The 17,219-nt window shown below is 51.3% G+C and overlaps 1 protein-coding gene across 1 annotated transcript in view; it reads right to left on the bottom strand.

Annotated features, from left to right (window-relative positions):
- Positions 1-4,859: 4,859 nt before the first annotated feature.
- psmd13 (proteasome 26S subunit, non-ATPase 13) overlaps positions 4,860-17,219 on the bottom strand; it is a 37,519-nt gene continuing 25,159 nt past the window's right edge. Inside the window, exons 11-13 of the mRNA XM_067994285.1 lie at positions 13,825-13,905; positions 6,628-6,744; positions 4,860-5,569 (exon numbers count right to left, since the gene is read on the bottom strand). Coding sequence (XP_067850386.1) covers positions 5,474-5,569; positions 6,628-6,744; positions 13,825-13,905 — 294 coding nt within the window. The 3' untranslated portion in view covers positions 4,860-5,473. The remainder of the gene's footprint in view (positions 5,570-6,627; positions 6,745-13,824; positions 13,906-17,219) is intronic.

The raw sequence follows: 17,219 nt of genomic DNA, 5'->3' as shown, positions 1-17,219 counted from the left end.
CTAGTTCTGGAGCACAAGTCTTCTGCACTACAGCCGGGATGTTGTCGGGGCCCATAGCCTTTGCTGTATCCAGTGCACTCAGCCGTTTCTTGATATCAGGTGGGGTGAATCGAATTGGCTGAAGACTGGCTTCTGTGATGGTGGGGATATCAGGAGGAGGCCGAGATGGATCATCCACTCGGCACTTCTGGCTGAAGATGGTTGCAAACGCTTCAGCCTTGTCTTTTGCACTCACGTGCTGGACTCCGCCATCATTGAGGATGGGGATGTTTACAGAGCCTCCTCCTCCCGTTAGTTGTTTAATTGTCCACCACCATTCACGACTGGATGTGGCAGGACTGCAGAGCTTTGATCTGATCCGTTGGTTGTGGAATCGCTTAGCTCTGTCTATAGCATGTTGCTTCCGCTGTTTAGCATGCATGTCGTCCTGGGTTGTAGCTTCACCAGGTTGGCACCTCATTTTTAGGTACGCTTGTTCTGCTCCTGGCATGCTCTTCTGCACTCCTCATTGAACCAGGGTTGATCCCCTGGCTTGTTGGTAATGGTAGAGTGAGGAATATGCCGGGCCATGAGGTTACAGATTGTGCTGGAATACAATTCTGCTGCTGCTGATGGCCCACAGCGCCTCATGGATACCCAGTTTTGAGCTGCTAGATCTGTTCTGAATCTATCCCATTTAGCACGGTGGTAGTGCCACACAACACGTTGGATGGTATCCTCAGTGCGAAGACGGGACTTCGTCTCCACGAGGACTGTGCGGTGGTCACTCCTACCAATACTGTCATGGACAGATGCATTTGCGACAGGTAGATTGGTGAGGACGAGGTCAAGTAAGTTTTTCCCTCGTGTTGGTTCGCTCACCACCTGCCGCAGGCCCAGTATAGCAGCGATGTCCTTCAGGACTCGGCCAGCTCGGTCAGTAGTGGTGCTACCGAGCCACTCTTGGTGATGGACATTGAAGTCCCCCATCCAGAGTACATTTTGTGCCCTTGCTACCCTCAGTGCTTCCTCCAAATTATGTTCAGCATGGAGGAGGACTGATTCATCAGCTGAGGGAGGGCAGTAGGTGGTAATCAGGAGGTTTCCTTGCCCATGTTTGACCTGATGCCATGAGATTTCATGGGGTCCGGAGTCAATGTTGAGGACTCCCAGGGCCACTCCCTCCTGACTGTATATCACTGTACCACCACCTCTGGTGGGTCTGTCCTGCCGGTGGGACAGGACATACCCAGGGATGGTGATGGAAGAGTCTGGGACGTTGGCTGAAAGGTATGATTATGTGAGTATGGCTATGTCAGGCTGTTGCTTGACTAGTCTGTGGGACAGCTCTCCCAATTTTGGCACAAGTCCCCCAGATGTTAGTAAGGAGGACCTTGCAAGGTCGACTGGGCTTGGTTTGCCTTTATCATGTCTGGTGCCTAGTGGTCCGTGCTGGGCCATTTCAGAGGGCAATTAAGAATCAACCACATTGCTGTGGGTCTGGAGTCACATCTAGGCCAGACCGGGTAAGGACGGCAGGTTTCGTTCCCTAAAGGACATTAGTGAACCAGATGGGTTTTTACGACAATCCGGTAGTTTCATGACTACCATTTACTGATACTAGTATTTTAATTCCAGATTTTATTTAATTAATTAAATTCTCCAGCTGCCGTGGCGGGATTTGAACTCATGACTCCGGATTACTCGTCCAGTAACATAACCACTGTGCTACCGTACCCCATCAACTGCATTGCCCTCATCGACCCTCTCTGTTACCTCATCAAAAAACTCCACCAGGTTAGTTAAACACGATTTGCCTTTAACAAATCCGTGCTGGCTTTCCCTAATCAATCCACACTCGTCCAAGTGACTGTTAATTCTGTCCCGGATTATTGTTTCTAAAAGTTTCCCCACCACTGAGGTTAAACTGACTGGCCTGTAGTTGCTGGGTTTATCCTTACACCCTTTTCTGAACAAGGGTGTAACATTTGCAATTCTCCAGTCCTCTGGCACCATCCCCCGTATCTACAGAGCAGCAATCATAATATCATAAGGTTCAGAATAGCTATGGGAAAGGACTCTGACCAATCTAAAGTAAAAATACTCAATCGGAGGAGGGCCAATTTCAATGGGATGAGAACAGATCTGGCCCGGGTAAATTGGAATCAAAGACTGGCAGGCAAAACTATAATTGTACAGTGGGCGATTCAATTGAACAGAAAGTCAGAGAGACGAAAAGCCCTTTGATTCAAAGAAACAAACAGCAGGGCCGGGGGAAGAGAGAGAAAAACACCAAACCAGTTACTAGTTTCTAACTAAAGTCTAGAATCCATCTCATCCTGCGGCCGACAGGTCCTTAAACAACAGGAGGGAGTTTCGGGGAGACGTTGGGTATGATGGTCAGGGTCCTGGACACTTGGGTTTATAACGAGCAACAGTAAATCTGATTTATTTCCTTTGAAATCTTACAAGAATCCAGGAGATGAAATCCATCTCCAGCGAACAGGGAGAATCCTGTTGGGAAAAACAGTGCCAGAAATTCCCATCATCAATAACATTACTATAGTCAGTGTCAGTTTGTGTACATCAATCGGACTGTTCTGACCCCAGCACATCGCCCCCTCCGGCTCCAGCCGGAAAATCTGACCTTCAGTTTCAGGCAGAGCGAGTGCAGTTTGTCGTCATTAATTCGCTGATTAATTGATAATATTTGGAGCTTTCACTATTTTTGTTTCCTTCCAGAACAAGTGCAAAGATTTTGCCGACATTGTTGGGGGGGTGGAGGGAAGAAAATGAACAATCTCCGCACCCTCGGGAGAACAAACATAAACCGGGAATGGGAGGGATGAACAATCTCCGCACCCTCGGGAGAACAAACATAAACCGGGAATGGGAGGGATGAACAATCTCCGCACCCTCGGGAGAACAAACATAAACCGGGAATGGGGGGGATGAACAATCTCCGCACCCTCGGGAGAACAAACATAAACCGGGAATGGGAGGGATGAACAATCTCCGCACCCTCGGGAGAACAAACATAAACCGGGAATGGGAGGGATGAACAATCTCCGCACCCTCGGGAGAACAAACATAAACCGGGAATGGGAGGGATGAACAATCTCCGCACCCTCGGGAGAACAAACATAAACTGGGAATGGGGGGGGGGGATGAACAATCTCCGCACCCTCGGGAGAACAAATATAAACCGGGAATGGGAGGGATGAACAATCTCCGCACCCTCGGGAGAACAAACATAAACTGGGAATGGGGGGGGATGAACAATCTCCGCACCCTCGGGAGAACAAATATAAACCGGGAATGGGGGGGATGAACAATCTCCGCACCCTCGGGAGAACAAATATAAACCGGGAATGGGAGGGATGAACAATCTCCGCACCCTCGGGAGAACAAACATAAACCGGGAATGGGGGGGATGAACAATCTGCGCACCCTCGGGAGAACAAACATAAACCGGGAATGGGGGGGATGAACAATCTCCGCACCCTCGGGAGAACAAACATAAACCGGGAATGGGGGGGATGAACAATCTCCGCACCCTCGGGAGAACAAACATAAACCGGGAATGGGGGGATGAACAATCTCCGCACCCTCGGGAGAACAAAACATAAACTGGGAATGGGAGGGATGAACAATCTCCGCACCCTCGGGAGAACAAACATAAACTGGGAATGGGAGGGATGAACAATCTCCGCACCCTCGGGAGAATAAATATAAACCGGGGAATGGGAGGGATGAACAATCTCCACACCCTCGGGAGAACAAACATAAACCGGGAATGGGGGGGATGAACAATCTCCGCACCCTCGGGAGAACAAAACATAAACAGGAACAAAATATCACCCAGTTTCAGATACTGAAGGACAGACTGCGTTTTGAAGAGGGACAAATTATCGACAGAGCCTGGAATCAGGGGCAGTGGAAGCAAAGCGAATTCCAGTTATTCCTCTCCCCAATTAAATGTCTGTCCAAATAAAGGTGGTTTCAATCGAGGATTTAACAATTTATTAAAAGAACTTTCTTCCATTAATAAACACAAGTTTCGATTTTTTTTAAACACTTTTATTCCGTTCAAAATATTCCTGTAAAATGGATCACGACATATTGCGGTTTCAGCAACAATTTCATAAAAGCAGACAACAAAAAAAAAATAACTTTTAAAAAAGGGCCAGGCCGCAGCCCTGCTGCCTTCTCCAGCTAGCGGGAGATTTACCTGCTCGATGAGGCAGCAGACAAGTCCGAGCCCATCCAATAAATATTCTGCTTCCTGCAGATCACAGGACAGTACACTGCCAGTTATTCTCATTCACTCTCAGGATGTGGGCTGACACTGATTGCCCATCCCTCGTTGCCCTGGGAAGGTGGTGGTGAGCTGCCTTCGTGAACCGCGATATAGCGATCTGATACAGTTAAGTGACTTGCTCGGCCCACTTCAGAGGGCAGTTAAGAGTCAAACATGTTGTGGGGACTGGAGTCACATTTAGCCCAGACCGGGTAAAGACGGCAGGTTTCCTTCCCTAAAGGACATCGGTGAACCAGATGGGTTTTTATGACAATCCGACAGCTTCAAAGTCACTTTTACTGATATCAGATTTTTTTAAAACCGAATTAAAATTCTCAAACTGCCCTGGATTTGAACTCTCGAACTCTGGGTTATTAGTCCAGTAACATAACCACTATGCTACGTTACCCGTTCGTGTGGGCACACAGACAGCTACAGCTCAGACCGTCACTCTCCAGTAGAAGGGCAGGGCACAGTGTGGAGTAACCCGTTCACTCCCTCTCCCCCCAAAGGTTCGAGATCGTCACTGGCTGCAGAGAGCAACATCGTAAAATGACAGAAAATTTATTTCACGAATGGGACTGACGTAATAAAACCGTCATCGAACCGCTTCAGGTCCTCGGTGACAAGAAGAAATGCCGCTCGGGACTGAACATTACAGTTTATCAATCGGCGTTTAGATGGAACCTCTGTAAATGACGGTGATCACGACATTCCCATTCGTAAAACACAGGCACTGAGTGAGACAGCAAGTCTCGGGGGTGGTGGGGGAACGGTAACTGTTTATAGCTGGGAGGCAGAAAACCTTGTACAAAAAGAGCAGTTTGGGAGAGTTTAATGGGCTATAATTAGTGAGCAGTCTGAACAAGCAGCTTTTTACTGGAAAGAAAACAAGGAACCCGGTAAATGAGCAAAAGGGCGAGGATCGGCACAGAGTCCAGGACTACATCACTCCTGGAAAAATGGAATTTCTTCCCTTGTTGGTTTGTATGAAGGAATATAAATCCTGAGAATGTAAAATATTCAAAGCCAGTACTGTTTGTGATTATGGAAGCACAGAAATAGGTGAATTCACTCCCCACCACCAAGTCCTTAAAATACAGCATTTTGTTCAAAATGAGTTACTGAAATTTGTATCACTAATTTTTTTTTTTAAAAAGAGAGACAGCAGCGATTTCAGACAACGAGCAGTGTTCAGGTTAAAATGTCGTGCGCCTGGTGTTCCACGAGGACAGCCATGTTCTTCACATCTTCACACCAGTAATCCAATCTCTCCTTCATCCCTTTAATCTGCAGCGCCCAGAGAAAGAGCAGTTAATGCACTGGGCCCCCCCTCGGCAGACACCTCTCGCACTGACTCCCAATCACTGCACCAACTCACGGTAATTCACTGGGCCCCCCCTCGGCAGACACCTCTCGCACTGACTCCCAATCACTGCACCAACTCACAGTAATTCACTGGGCCCCCCCTCGGCAGACACCTCTCGCACTGACTCCCAATCACTGCACCAACTCACGGTAATTCACTGGGCCCCCCCTCGGCAGACACCTCTCGCACTGACTCCCAATCACTGCACCAACTCACGGTAATTCACTGGGTCCCCCCTCGGCAGACACCTCTCGCACTGACTCCCAATCACTGCACCAACTCACGGTAATTCACTGGGCCCCCCCTCGGCAGACACCGCTCGCACTGACTCCCAATCACTGCACCAACTCACGGTAATTCACTGGGTCTCCCCCCTCGGCAGACACCTCTCGCACTGACTCCCAATCACTGCACCAACTCACGGTAATTCACTGGGCCCCCCCTCGGCAGACACCTCTCGCACTGACTCCCAATCACTGCACCAACTCACGGTAATTCACTGGGTCTCCCCTCGGCAGACACCGCTCGCACTGACTCCCAATCACTGCACCAACTCACGGTAATTCACTGGGTCTCCCCCCTCGGCAGACACCGCTCGCACTGACTCCCAATCACTGCACCAACTCACGGTAATTCACTGGGCCCCCCCTCGGCAGACACCTCTCGCACTGACTCCCAATCACTGCACCAACTCACGGTGCAAAATACAACAATAAACCGCCAGCGATACTACAATCAGCAAATCGATCCAATCGAGCGATCAGCATCATAAACCAATACAAAACACCCCCACCTCCAAAAACTGCTTCTTTCAGATATGAAGTGAATTTCAAACTAAGTTACTTGTTTTTTGGAGTCAAAGTGACTGGGAATATCCCCACAATTACTGCGGTCACTTGGCGATGACACACCGACTGATTACAGAGACATTCTCTCGCCAATCACCCCGGGGATGCTCCATTTAAAGCCCAGTATTTACCTGCTGCAGGTCCAGGACTCGGGGTTGAACCCACGTCATGTGAACTCGGGCATCCACCTCATCGATGCTGCCTTTCACCAACCCCACTGAGAGAGCTTTCATCACCAGGAGCTCCACCTGACAGAACAACACAATTAACAGTCCATGCAACAAACACAAGCTCAGGAGACTCAGTGTAGAGAGAGAGAGAGAGAGAGACACACACACACACACTCACACACACACACACACTCACGGGAAGTGTCGTCAGCTGGAGGAGCTCGAGCTCAGGATTTCGGAGCTTGATCAGCAGCTGGGGTCACTGCAGTGCATCCGCGAGGCTGAGAGTTACGTGGACAGCACGATTCTGGAGGTGGTCACCCCACAGCTTGAGAGAGTGCGGGCAGAGGGGGACTGGGTGACCGCCAGACAGTGAAGGAGGACCAGGCAGGTAGTTCAGGAGTCCCCCGAGTGCATCGCACTCACTAACCAGTATTCAGATCTGGAAAGGGTTCCTCTGGGGAGTGCAGCCAGAGCTAAGACCATAGCACGATGGGTGGCTCAGCTGTGCGAGGGTTTGGGGGGAGGTGTTCAGGAGAGCAGTAGTGATGGCGGATTCTATAGTTAGGGGAGCAGACAGGCGTTTCTGGAGCCGCAGACGTGATTCCAGGATGGTATGTTGCCTCCCTGGTGCCAGGGTCAAGGATGTCACTGAACAGCAGCGGAACATTCTAGGGGGTGGGGAGGAGGGAGGGTGAACAGCCAGAGGTCGTGGTCCATATCGGTACCAATGACAGAGGTAGAAAGAGGGATGAGTCCTGCAGGCAGATTTTAAGGAGTTAGGAAAGAGATTAATAAACAGGATCTCAAAGCAATTAATCTCCGGATTACTCCCGGGACCACGCGCTGGTGAGTATAGAAATAGGAGGATAGAGCAGATGAACGAGTGGCTGGAGAGATGGTGCAGGAGGGAGGGCTTTAGATTCCTGGGGCATTGGGACCGGTTCTGGGGGAGGTGGGACCTGTACAGGCCGGACGGGTTGCACCTCAACAGGTCTGGGACCAATATCCTCGCGGGGAGGTTTACTAGTGCAGTCGGGGAGGGTTTAAACTAGCTTGGCAGGGGGATGGGAACCTGAGATTCAGATGGGACAGAATCAGAACTGGAGATAGAAGGCAGAAAATTAGTAAATGAGTTTGGAAGGCAGAGGAAATAAAGGCTAGAAAAATAGACATCAAAGGAGTTTGGCAGTGCTGAATGGTATTTACCTCAATGCAAGGAGTCTAGTGAATAAGGCAGATGAGCTGAGGGCACAGATAGACACGTAGCAGTACGATATCAGAGCAATTACTGAAACATGGCTTAAAGAGGGACAGGAAGAGCAGCTTAACATTCCTGGTTACAGGGATTTTAGATGAGGTAGAGAGGGGGATAAAAGAGGGGTGGCGGGTAGCAATATTGGTTAAAGAAACAATTACAGCTGTGAGGAGGGATGATATGTTAGAAGGAGCATCAAATGAGGCCATTTGGGTTGAGCTAGGAAACAAAAAAGGTGCAGTCACACTGCTGGGAGTGAACTATAGACCCCCCAAAGAGTCAGAGGGAGATAGAGGAGCAAATATGAAGGCAAATTTCTGAGACGTGCAAAAACAACAGGGCAGAAATAGTCGGGGATTTCAACTACCCTAATATTAACTGGGATACAATCAGTGCAAAAGGTTTAGAGGGCACAGAATTCTTAAATTACATTCAGGAGAACTTTTTTAGCCAGTACAAGGCGAGCCCAAAAAGAGGGGGGGCAGTTCTGGATTTAGTTTCAGGGAATGAGGCTGGGCAGGTGGAAGGAGTATCAGTGGGAGAGCATTTTGGTGGTAGTGATCATAATACAGTTAGATTTAGCACAGTTATGGAAAAGGAGAAAGATAGAACAGGAGTAAAAGTTCTCAATTAGGGAAAGGCCAATTTTACTAAACTGCAAAGTGATTTAGCAAAAGTGGACTGGAAACAGCTACTTGAAGGTAAATCAGTGTCAGAGCAGTGGGAGACATTCAAGGGGGAGATTCAAGGGGTTCAGAGTAAACATGTTCCCACAAAGAAAAAGGGAGGGGCTGCCAAATCTAGAGCCCCCTGGATGACAAGGAGCATTCAGGGTAAGATAAGGCAAAAAAGGGAAGCTTATGTCAGACACCGAGAGCTCAATACTACAGAAAGCCTAGAGGAGTATAGAAAGTGCAAGGGTGAAATTAAAAAGGAAATCAGGAAAGCAAAGAGAGGGCATGAAAAAATACTGGCAAGTAAAATCAAGAAAAACCCAAAGTTGTTTTATAAATACATTAAGAGCAAGAGGATAATTAAGGAAAGAGTAGGGCCCATTAGAGACCAAAGGTAATCTATGTGTGGAGGTGGAAGATGTGGGTCTGGTTCTTAATGAATACTTTGCGTCTGTCTTCACAAAAGAGAGGGGGACGATGCAGAGATTGTAGTTAAGGAGGAGGAGTGTGAAATATTGGATGGGATAAGCATCGTGATAAGTATTAAGGGGATTAGCATCTTTAAAAGAAAATAAATCACCAGGCCCGGATGAAATGTATCCCAGGCTGTTAAAAGAAGCAAGGGAGGAAATAGCGGAGGCTCTGACCATCATTTTCCAATCCTCACTGGATACAGGCGTGGTGCCGGAGGATTGGAGGACTGCTAACATTGTACCGTTGTTTAAAAAGGGAGCGAGGGATAGACCGAGTAATTCCAGGCCAGTCAGTCTAACCTCGGTGGTGGACAAAAATTATTGGAATCAATTCTGAGGGACAGGATAAACTGTCACTTAGAAAGGCACGGAGTAATCAAGGACAGTCAGCATGGATTTGTTAAGGGAAGGTCGTGTCTGAGTAACAATGCGTGGAGCATTCGCAATAAGGTCGCTGAATTAACAGCGCAGATAGATATTAACAGTTATGATATAGTCGCGATTACAGAGACATGGCTGCAGGGTGACCAAGGATGGGAACTGAACATCCAGGGGTATTCAATATTTAGGAAGGACAGGCAAAAAGGGAAAGGAGGTGGGGTAGCGTTGTTAGTAAAGGAGGAAATCAATGCAATAGTGAGGAAGGATATTGGCTCGGAAAATCACCATGTGGAATCTGTATGGGTGGAGCTAAGAAACACCAAGGGGCAGAAAACGTTGGTGGGGGTTGTCTATAGGCCCCCAAACAGTAGTGGAGATGTAGGGGAGGGCATTAAACAGGTAATTAGAGACACATGCAAGAAGGGTACAACTATGATCATGAGTGACTTTAATCTACATATAGATTGGTCAAACCAAATGAGCAATAATACTGTGGGGGAGGAATTCCTAGAGTGTGTACATTGAGGAACCAATTAGAGAACAGGCGATCCTAGACTGGGTATTGTGCAATGAGAAAGGATTAATTAACAATCTTGTTATGCAGGATCCCTTAGGGAAGAGCGACCATAACATGATAGAATTCCTCATTAAGATGGAGAGTGAAGTAGTTGAATCCGAAACTAGGGTCCTGAATTTAAATAAAGGAAATTACGAAAGTATGAGGTGTGAGTTGGCGATGATAGATTGGGGAACTTTACTAAATGGGATGACGGTGGATAGGCAATGGCTAATATTTAAAGAACGTGTGCAGGAATTACAACAATTATTCATTCCTGTCTGGTGCAAAAATAAAACAGGAAAGGTGGCTCAACCGTGGCTTACAAAAGAAATTAGGGATAGTATTAGATCCAAAGAGGAGACATATAAAATTGCCAGAAAAAGCAGCAAGCCTGAGGATTGGGAGCAGTTCAGAATTCAGCAAAGGTGAACAAAGAGATTGATTAAGAGGGGAAAAATAGAGTATGAGAGTAAACTAGCAGGGAACATAAAAACTGACTGTAAAAGCTTCTATAAATATGTCAAGAGAAAAAGATCAGTGAAGACAAATGTAGGTCCCTTACAGTCAGAAATGGGGGAAATTATAATTATAATGGGGAACAAAGAGATGGCAGAACAATTAAACACATACTTTGGTTCTGTCTTCACAAAGGACACAAATAACCTGCCAGAAATGTTAGGGAACCAAGGGTCCAATGAGAGGGAGGAACTGAAGGAAATCAGTATCAGTAAAAAAATAGTACAAGGGAAATTAATGGGGCTAAAGGCTGACAAATCCCCAGGGCCTGATAATCTACATCACAGAGTACAAAAGGAAGTGGCCCTGGAAATAGTGGATGCATTGGTGATCATCTTCCAAAATTCTATAGACTCGAACAGTTCCTACAGATTGGAGGGTGGCAAATGTAACCCCACTATTTAAAAAAGGAGGGAGAGAGAAAACAGGGAATTACAGACCAGTTAGCCCAACATCAGTAGTGGGGAAAATGCTAGAGTCTATTATAAAAGATGTGATAACAGAACACTTGGAAGGCATTAACGGGATTGGACAAAGTCAGCATGGGTTTATGAAAGGGAAATCATGCTTAACAAATCTACTGGAGTTTTTTGAGGATGTAACTAGTAGAATAGATAGGGGAGAACCAGTGGATGTGGTGTATTTGGATTTTCAGAAGGTTTTGATAAGGTCCCACACAAGAGGTTAGTGTGCAAAATTAAAGCACATGGGATTGGGGGGAATATACTGGCATGGATTGAGAATTGGTTGACAGACAGGAAACAGAGAGTAGGAATAAACAGGTCTTTTTCCGGGTGGCAGGCAGTGACTAGTGGGGTACCGCAGGGATCAGTGCTTGGGCCCCAGCTATTCACAATATATATCAATGATTTGGATGAGGGAACTAAATGTAATATTTCCGAGTTTGCAGACGACACAAAGCTGGGGTGGAATGTGAGCTGTGAGGAAGATGCAAAGAGGCTCCAATATGATTTAGACAAGTTGGGTGAGTGGGCAAGAACATGGCAGATGCAGTATAACGTGGATGAATGTGAGGTTATCCACTTTGGTTGTAAAAACAGAAAGGCAGATTATCATCTGAATGGTGATAGATTGGGAAAAGGGGAGGTGCAACGAGACCTGGGTGTCCTTGTACACCAGTCACTGAAAGCGAGCATTCAGGTGCAGCAAGCAGTTAGGAAGGCGAATGGTATGTTGGTCTTCATTGCAAGAGGATTTGAGTACAGGAGCAGGAATGTCTTACTGCAGTTATACAGGGCCTTGGTGAGACCACATCTGGAGTATTGTGTGCAGTTTTGGTCTCCTTATCTGAGGAAGGATGTCCTTGCCATGGAGGGAGTGCAACGAAGGTTTAGCAGACTGATTCCTGGGATGGCAGGACTGACGTATGAAGAGAGATTGGGTCGACTAGGCCTATATTCACTAGAGTTTAGAAGAATGAGAGGTGATCTCATCGAAACATATAAAATTCTAACAGGACTAGACAGACTAGATGCAGGGAGGATGTTCCCGATGGCTGGGGAGTCCAGAACCAGGGGTCACAGTCTCAGGATATGGGGTATGCCATTTAGAACCGAGATGAGGAGAAATTTCTTCACTCAGAGGGTGGTGAACCTGTGGAATTCTCTACCACAGAAGGCAGTGGAGGCCAAGTCATTAGATGTATTCAAGAAGGAGATAGATATATTTCTTAATATTAAAGGGATCAAGGGATATGGGGAAAAAGCGGGAACAGGGTACTGAGTTAGACGATCAGCCATGATCATTTTGAATGGGGGAGCAGGCCCGAAGGGCCGAATGGCCTACTCTTGCTCCTATTTTCTATGATTCTATGATTGAATTTTTTGAGGAGGTAACAAGGAGGGTCGATGAGGGTAGCGCGTTTGATGTAATCTGCATGGATTTTAGCAAGGCTTTTGACAAGGTCCCACATGGCAGACTGGTCAAAAATGTACGAACCCATGGGATCCAAGGGAAAGTGGCAAATTGGATCCAAAATTGGCTCAGTGGCAGGAAGCAAAGGGTAATGGTCAACGGGTGTTTGTGTGACTGGAAGGCTGTTTCCAGTGGGGTTCTGCAGGGCCCAGTACCAGGTCCCTTGCTTTTTGTGGTATATATTAATGATTTGGACTTAAATGTATGGGGCATGATTAAGAAGTTTGCAGATGATACAAAAATTGTCCGTGTGGTTGATAGTGAGGAGGAAAGCTGTCGACTGCAGGAAGATATCAATGGACTGGTCAGGTGGGCAGAAAAGTGGCAAATGGAATTCAATCCGGAGAAGTGTGAGGTAATGCATTTGGGGAGAGCAAACAAGGCAAGGGAGCACACAATAAATGGGAGGATACTGAGAGGTGTAGAGGAAGTGAGGGACCTTGGAGTGCATGTCCACAGATCCCTGAAGGTAGCAGGACAGGTAGATAAGGTGGTTAAAAAGGCATACGGGATACTTTCCTTTATTAACCGAGGCATAGAATGTAAGAGCAGGGAGGTTATGCTGGAACTGTATAAAACACTAGTTAGGTCGCAGCTTGAGTACTGTGTACAGTTCTGGTCACCACATTACAGGAAAGATGTGATTGCACTAGAGAGGGTGCAGAGGAGATTTACGAGGATGTTGCCAGGACTGGAGAATTTTAAGCTATGAGGAAAGATTGGATAGGCTGGGGTTGTTTTCTTAGGAACAGAGGAGGCTGAGGGGTGATTTAATTGAGATGTACAAAATTACGAGGGGGCCGAGATAGAGTGGATAGGAAGGACCTATTCCCATTAGCAGAGGGGTCAGTGACCAGGGGGCATAGATTTCAAGTGACTGGTATTAGGATTAGAGGGGAGTTGAGGAGAGTTTTTCACCCAGAGGGTGGTGGGGGTCTGGAACTCACTGCCTGAGAGGGTGGGAGAGGCAGAAACCCTCAACTTACTTAAAAAGTACCTGGATGTGCCCCTGAAGTGCCGAAACCCACAGGGCTACGGACCAAGTGCTGGAAAGCGGGAATAAGCTGGATAGCTCTTTTTGGGCCGGCACAGACACGATGGGCCGAACTGCCTCCTTCTGTGCCCTAACTTTCCATGATTCTATGACACGGGCGCGGCCGGCAGACTTTGGTCACAATGAGTGAACTCAGGAGTGGAAAATACCTAATTTAACGCATTGTACAAAGTACTCGCCAATAGTAGAATTAAAAGGGCATTGTTGAAAGTTTTTATTTCCGAGTGAGGTAGGTTACATATTAGATTCTATATTTTACACATCACAAACTGATTTAGTGCAAATTCACTTGAATGAAGGAAGCTCACCTCACTGACGGGAACTTTTGCAATCTGAGAAATCTCCTTAAACGTCAGCTGCCGGTGATTGGCCGGGCGTTTGAAAGTCATCTAAATAACGAGACGGCAACAGTGAAGTTAGAAACATTTCTTATTCAATCCGTGAAACACAGAGGCAGGCAGCACACCGACAGACAGAGCGGGGAGAGGCAGGCAGCACACCGACAGACAGAGCGGGGAGGGGCAGGCAGCGCACCGACAGAGCGGGGAGGGGCAGGCAGCGCACCGACAGAGCGGGGAGAGGCAGGCAGCGCACCGACAGACAGAGCGGGGAGGGGCAGGCAGCGCACCGACAGACAGAGCAGGGAGAGGCAGGCAGCGCACCGACAGACAGAGCAGGGAGAGGCAGGCAGCACACCGACAGACAGAGCGGGGAGGGGCAGGCAGCACACCGACAGAGCAGGGAGAGGCAGGCAGCACACCGACAGACAGAGCGGGGAGAGGCAGGCAGCACACCGACAGACAGAGCGGGGAGAGGCAGGCAGCGCACCGACAGACAGAGCAGGGAGAGGCAGGCAGCACACCGACAGACAGAGCGGGGAGAGGCAGGCAGCGCACCGACAGACAGAGCAGGGAGAGGCAGGCAGCACACCGACAGACAGAGCAGGGAGAGGCAGGCAGCACACCGACAGACAGAGCGGGGAGGGGCAGGCAGCGCACCGACAGAGCGGGGAGGGGCAGGCAGCGCACCGACAGACAGAGCAGGGAGAGGCAGGCAGCACACCGACAGACAGAGCGGGGAGAGGCAGGCAGCCCACCGACAGACAGAGCGGGGAGGGGCAGGCAGCGCACCGACAGACAGAGCGGGGAGGGGCAGGCAGCGCACCGACAGACAGAGCGGGGAGAGGCAGGCAGCGCACCGACAGACAGAGCGGGGAGAGGCAGGCAGCCCACCGACAGACAGAGCGGGGAGGGGCAGGCAGCGCACCGACAGACAGAGCGGGGAGGGGCAGGCAGCGCACCGACAGACAGAGCGGGGAGAGGCAGGCAGCGCACCGACAGACAGAGCGGGGAGAGGCAGGCAGCCCACCGACAGACAGAGCGGGGAGGGGCAGGCAGCACACCGACAGACAGAGCGGGGAGAGGCCGGCAGCACACCGACAGACAGAGCGGGGAGAGGCAGGCAGCACACCGACAGACAGAGCGGGGAGAGGCAGGCAGCACACCGACAGACAGAGCGGGGAGAGGCAGGCAGCACACCGACAGACAGAGCGGGGAGAGGCAGGCAGCGCACCGACAGACAGAGCAGGGAGGTGCAGGCAGCACACCGACAGACAGAGCGGGGAGGGGCAGGCAGCACACCGACAGAGCGGGGAGAGGCAGGCAGCACACCGACAGACAGAGCGGGGAGAGGCAGGCAGCGCACCGACAGACAGAGCGGGGAGAGGCAGGCAGCGCACCGACAGACAGAGCAGGGAGGGGCAGGCAGCGCACCGACAGACAGAGCAGGGAGAGGCAGGCAGCACACCGACAGACAGAGCAGGGAGGGGCAGGCAGCACACCGACAGAGCGGGGAGAGGCAGGCAGCACACCGACAGACAGAGCGGGGAGAGGCAGGCAGCACACCGACAGACAGAGCAGGGAGGGGCAGGCAGCGCACCGACAGACAGAGCGGGGAGAGGCAGGCAGCACACCGACAGACAGAGCGGGGAGAGGCAGGCAGCACACCGACAGACAGAGCGGGGAGGGGCAGGCAGCCCACCGACAGACAGAGCGGGGAGGGGCAGGCAGCCCACCGACAGACAGAGCGGGGAGGGGCAGGCAGCACACCGACAGACAGAGCGGGGAGAGGCAGGCAGCACACCGACAGACAGAGCGGGGAGAGGCAGGCAGCACACCGACAGACAGAGCAGGGAGAGGCAGGCAGCACACCGACAGACAGAGCGGGGAGAGGCAGGCAGCACACCGACAGACAGAGCGGGGAGGGGCAGGCAGCGCACCGACAGACAGAGCGGGGAGGGGCAGGCAGCACACCGACAGACAGAGCGGGGAGAGGCAGGCAGCACACCGACAGACAGAGCGGGGAGGGGCAGGCAGCGCACCGACAGACAGAGCAGGGAGGGGCAGGCAGCACACCGACAGACAGAGCAGGGAGAGGCAGGCAGCACACCGACAGACAGAGCGGGGAGAGGCAGGCAGCACACCGACAGAGCGGGGAGAGGCAGGCAGCGCACCGACAGACAGAGCAGGGAGAGGCAGGCAGCGCACCGACAGACAGAGCGGGGAGAGGCAGGCAGCGCACCGACAGACAGAGCAGGGAGAGGCAGGCAGCGCACCGACAGACAGAGCAGGGAGGGGCAGGCAGCGCACCGACAGACAGAGCAGGGAGAGGCAGGCAGCGCACCGACAGACAGAGCGGGGAGAGGCAGGCAGCGCACCGACAGACAGAGCAGGGAGAGGCAGGCAGCACACCGACAGACAGAGCAGGGAGAGGCAGGCAGCACACCGACAGACAGAGCAGGGAGAGGCAGGCAGCGCACCGACAGACAGAGCAGGGAGGGGCAGGCAGCGCACCGACAGACAGAGCAGGGAGAGGCAGGCAGCGCACCGACAGACAGAGCGGGGAGAGGCAGGCAGCGCACCGACAGACAGAGCAGGGAGAGGCAGGCAGCACACCGACAGACAGAGCAGGGAGAGGCAGGCAGCACACCGACAGACAGAGCGGGGAGGGGCAGGCAGCGCACCGACAGACAGAGCAGGGAGAGGCAGGCAGCACACAGACAGACAGAGCGGGGAGGGGCAGGCAGCACACAGACAGACAGAGCGGGGAGAGGCAGGCAGCGCACCGACAGACAGAGCGGGGAGAGGCAGGCAGCCCACCGACAGACAGAGCGGGGAGGGGCAGGCAGCACACCGACAGACAGAGCGGGGAGAGGCCGGCAGCACACCGACAGACAGAGCGGGGAGAGGCAGGCAGCACACCGACAGACAGAGCGGGGAGAGGCAGGCAGCACACCGACAGACAGAGCGGGGAGAGGCAGGCAGCGCACCGACAGACAGAGCAGGGAGGTGCAGGCAGCACACCGACAGACAGAGCGGGGAGGGGCAGGCAGCACACCGACAGACAGAGCGGGGAGAGGCAGGCAGCACACCGACAGACAGAGCGGGGAGAGGCAGGCAGCGCACCGACAGACAGAGCGGGGAGAGGCAGGCAGCGCACCGACAGACAGAGCAGGGAGGGGCAGGCAGCGCACCGACAGACAGAGCAGGGAGAGGCAGGCAGCACACCGACAGACAGAGCAGGGAGGGGCAGGCAGCACACCGACAGAGCGGGGAGAGGCAGGCAGCGCACCGACAGACAGAGCGGGGAGAGGCAGGCAGCACACCGACAGACAGAGCAGGGAGGGGCAGGCAGCGCACCGACA

Source organism: Heptranchias perlo, chromosome 12, assembly GCF_035084215.1.
Source record: "Heptranchias perlo isolate sHepPer1 chromosome 12, sHepPer1.hap1, whole genome shotgun sequence".
Taxonomy (NCBI): domain Eukaryota; kingdom Metazoa; phylum Chordata; class Chondrichthyes; order Hexanchiformes; family Hexanchidae; genus Heptranchias; species Heptranchias perlo.
This window is presented reverse-complemented; position numbering and strand designations above follow the sequence as displayed.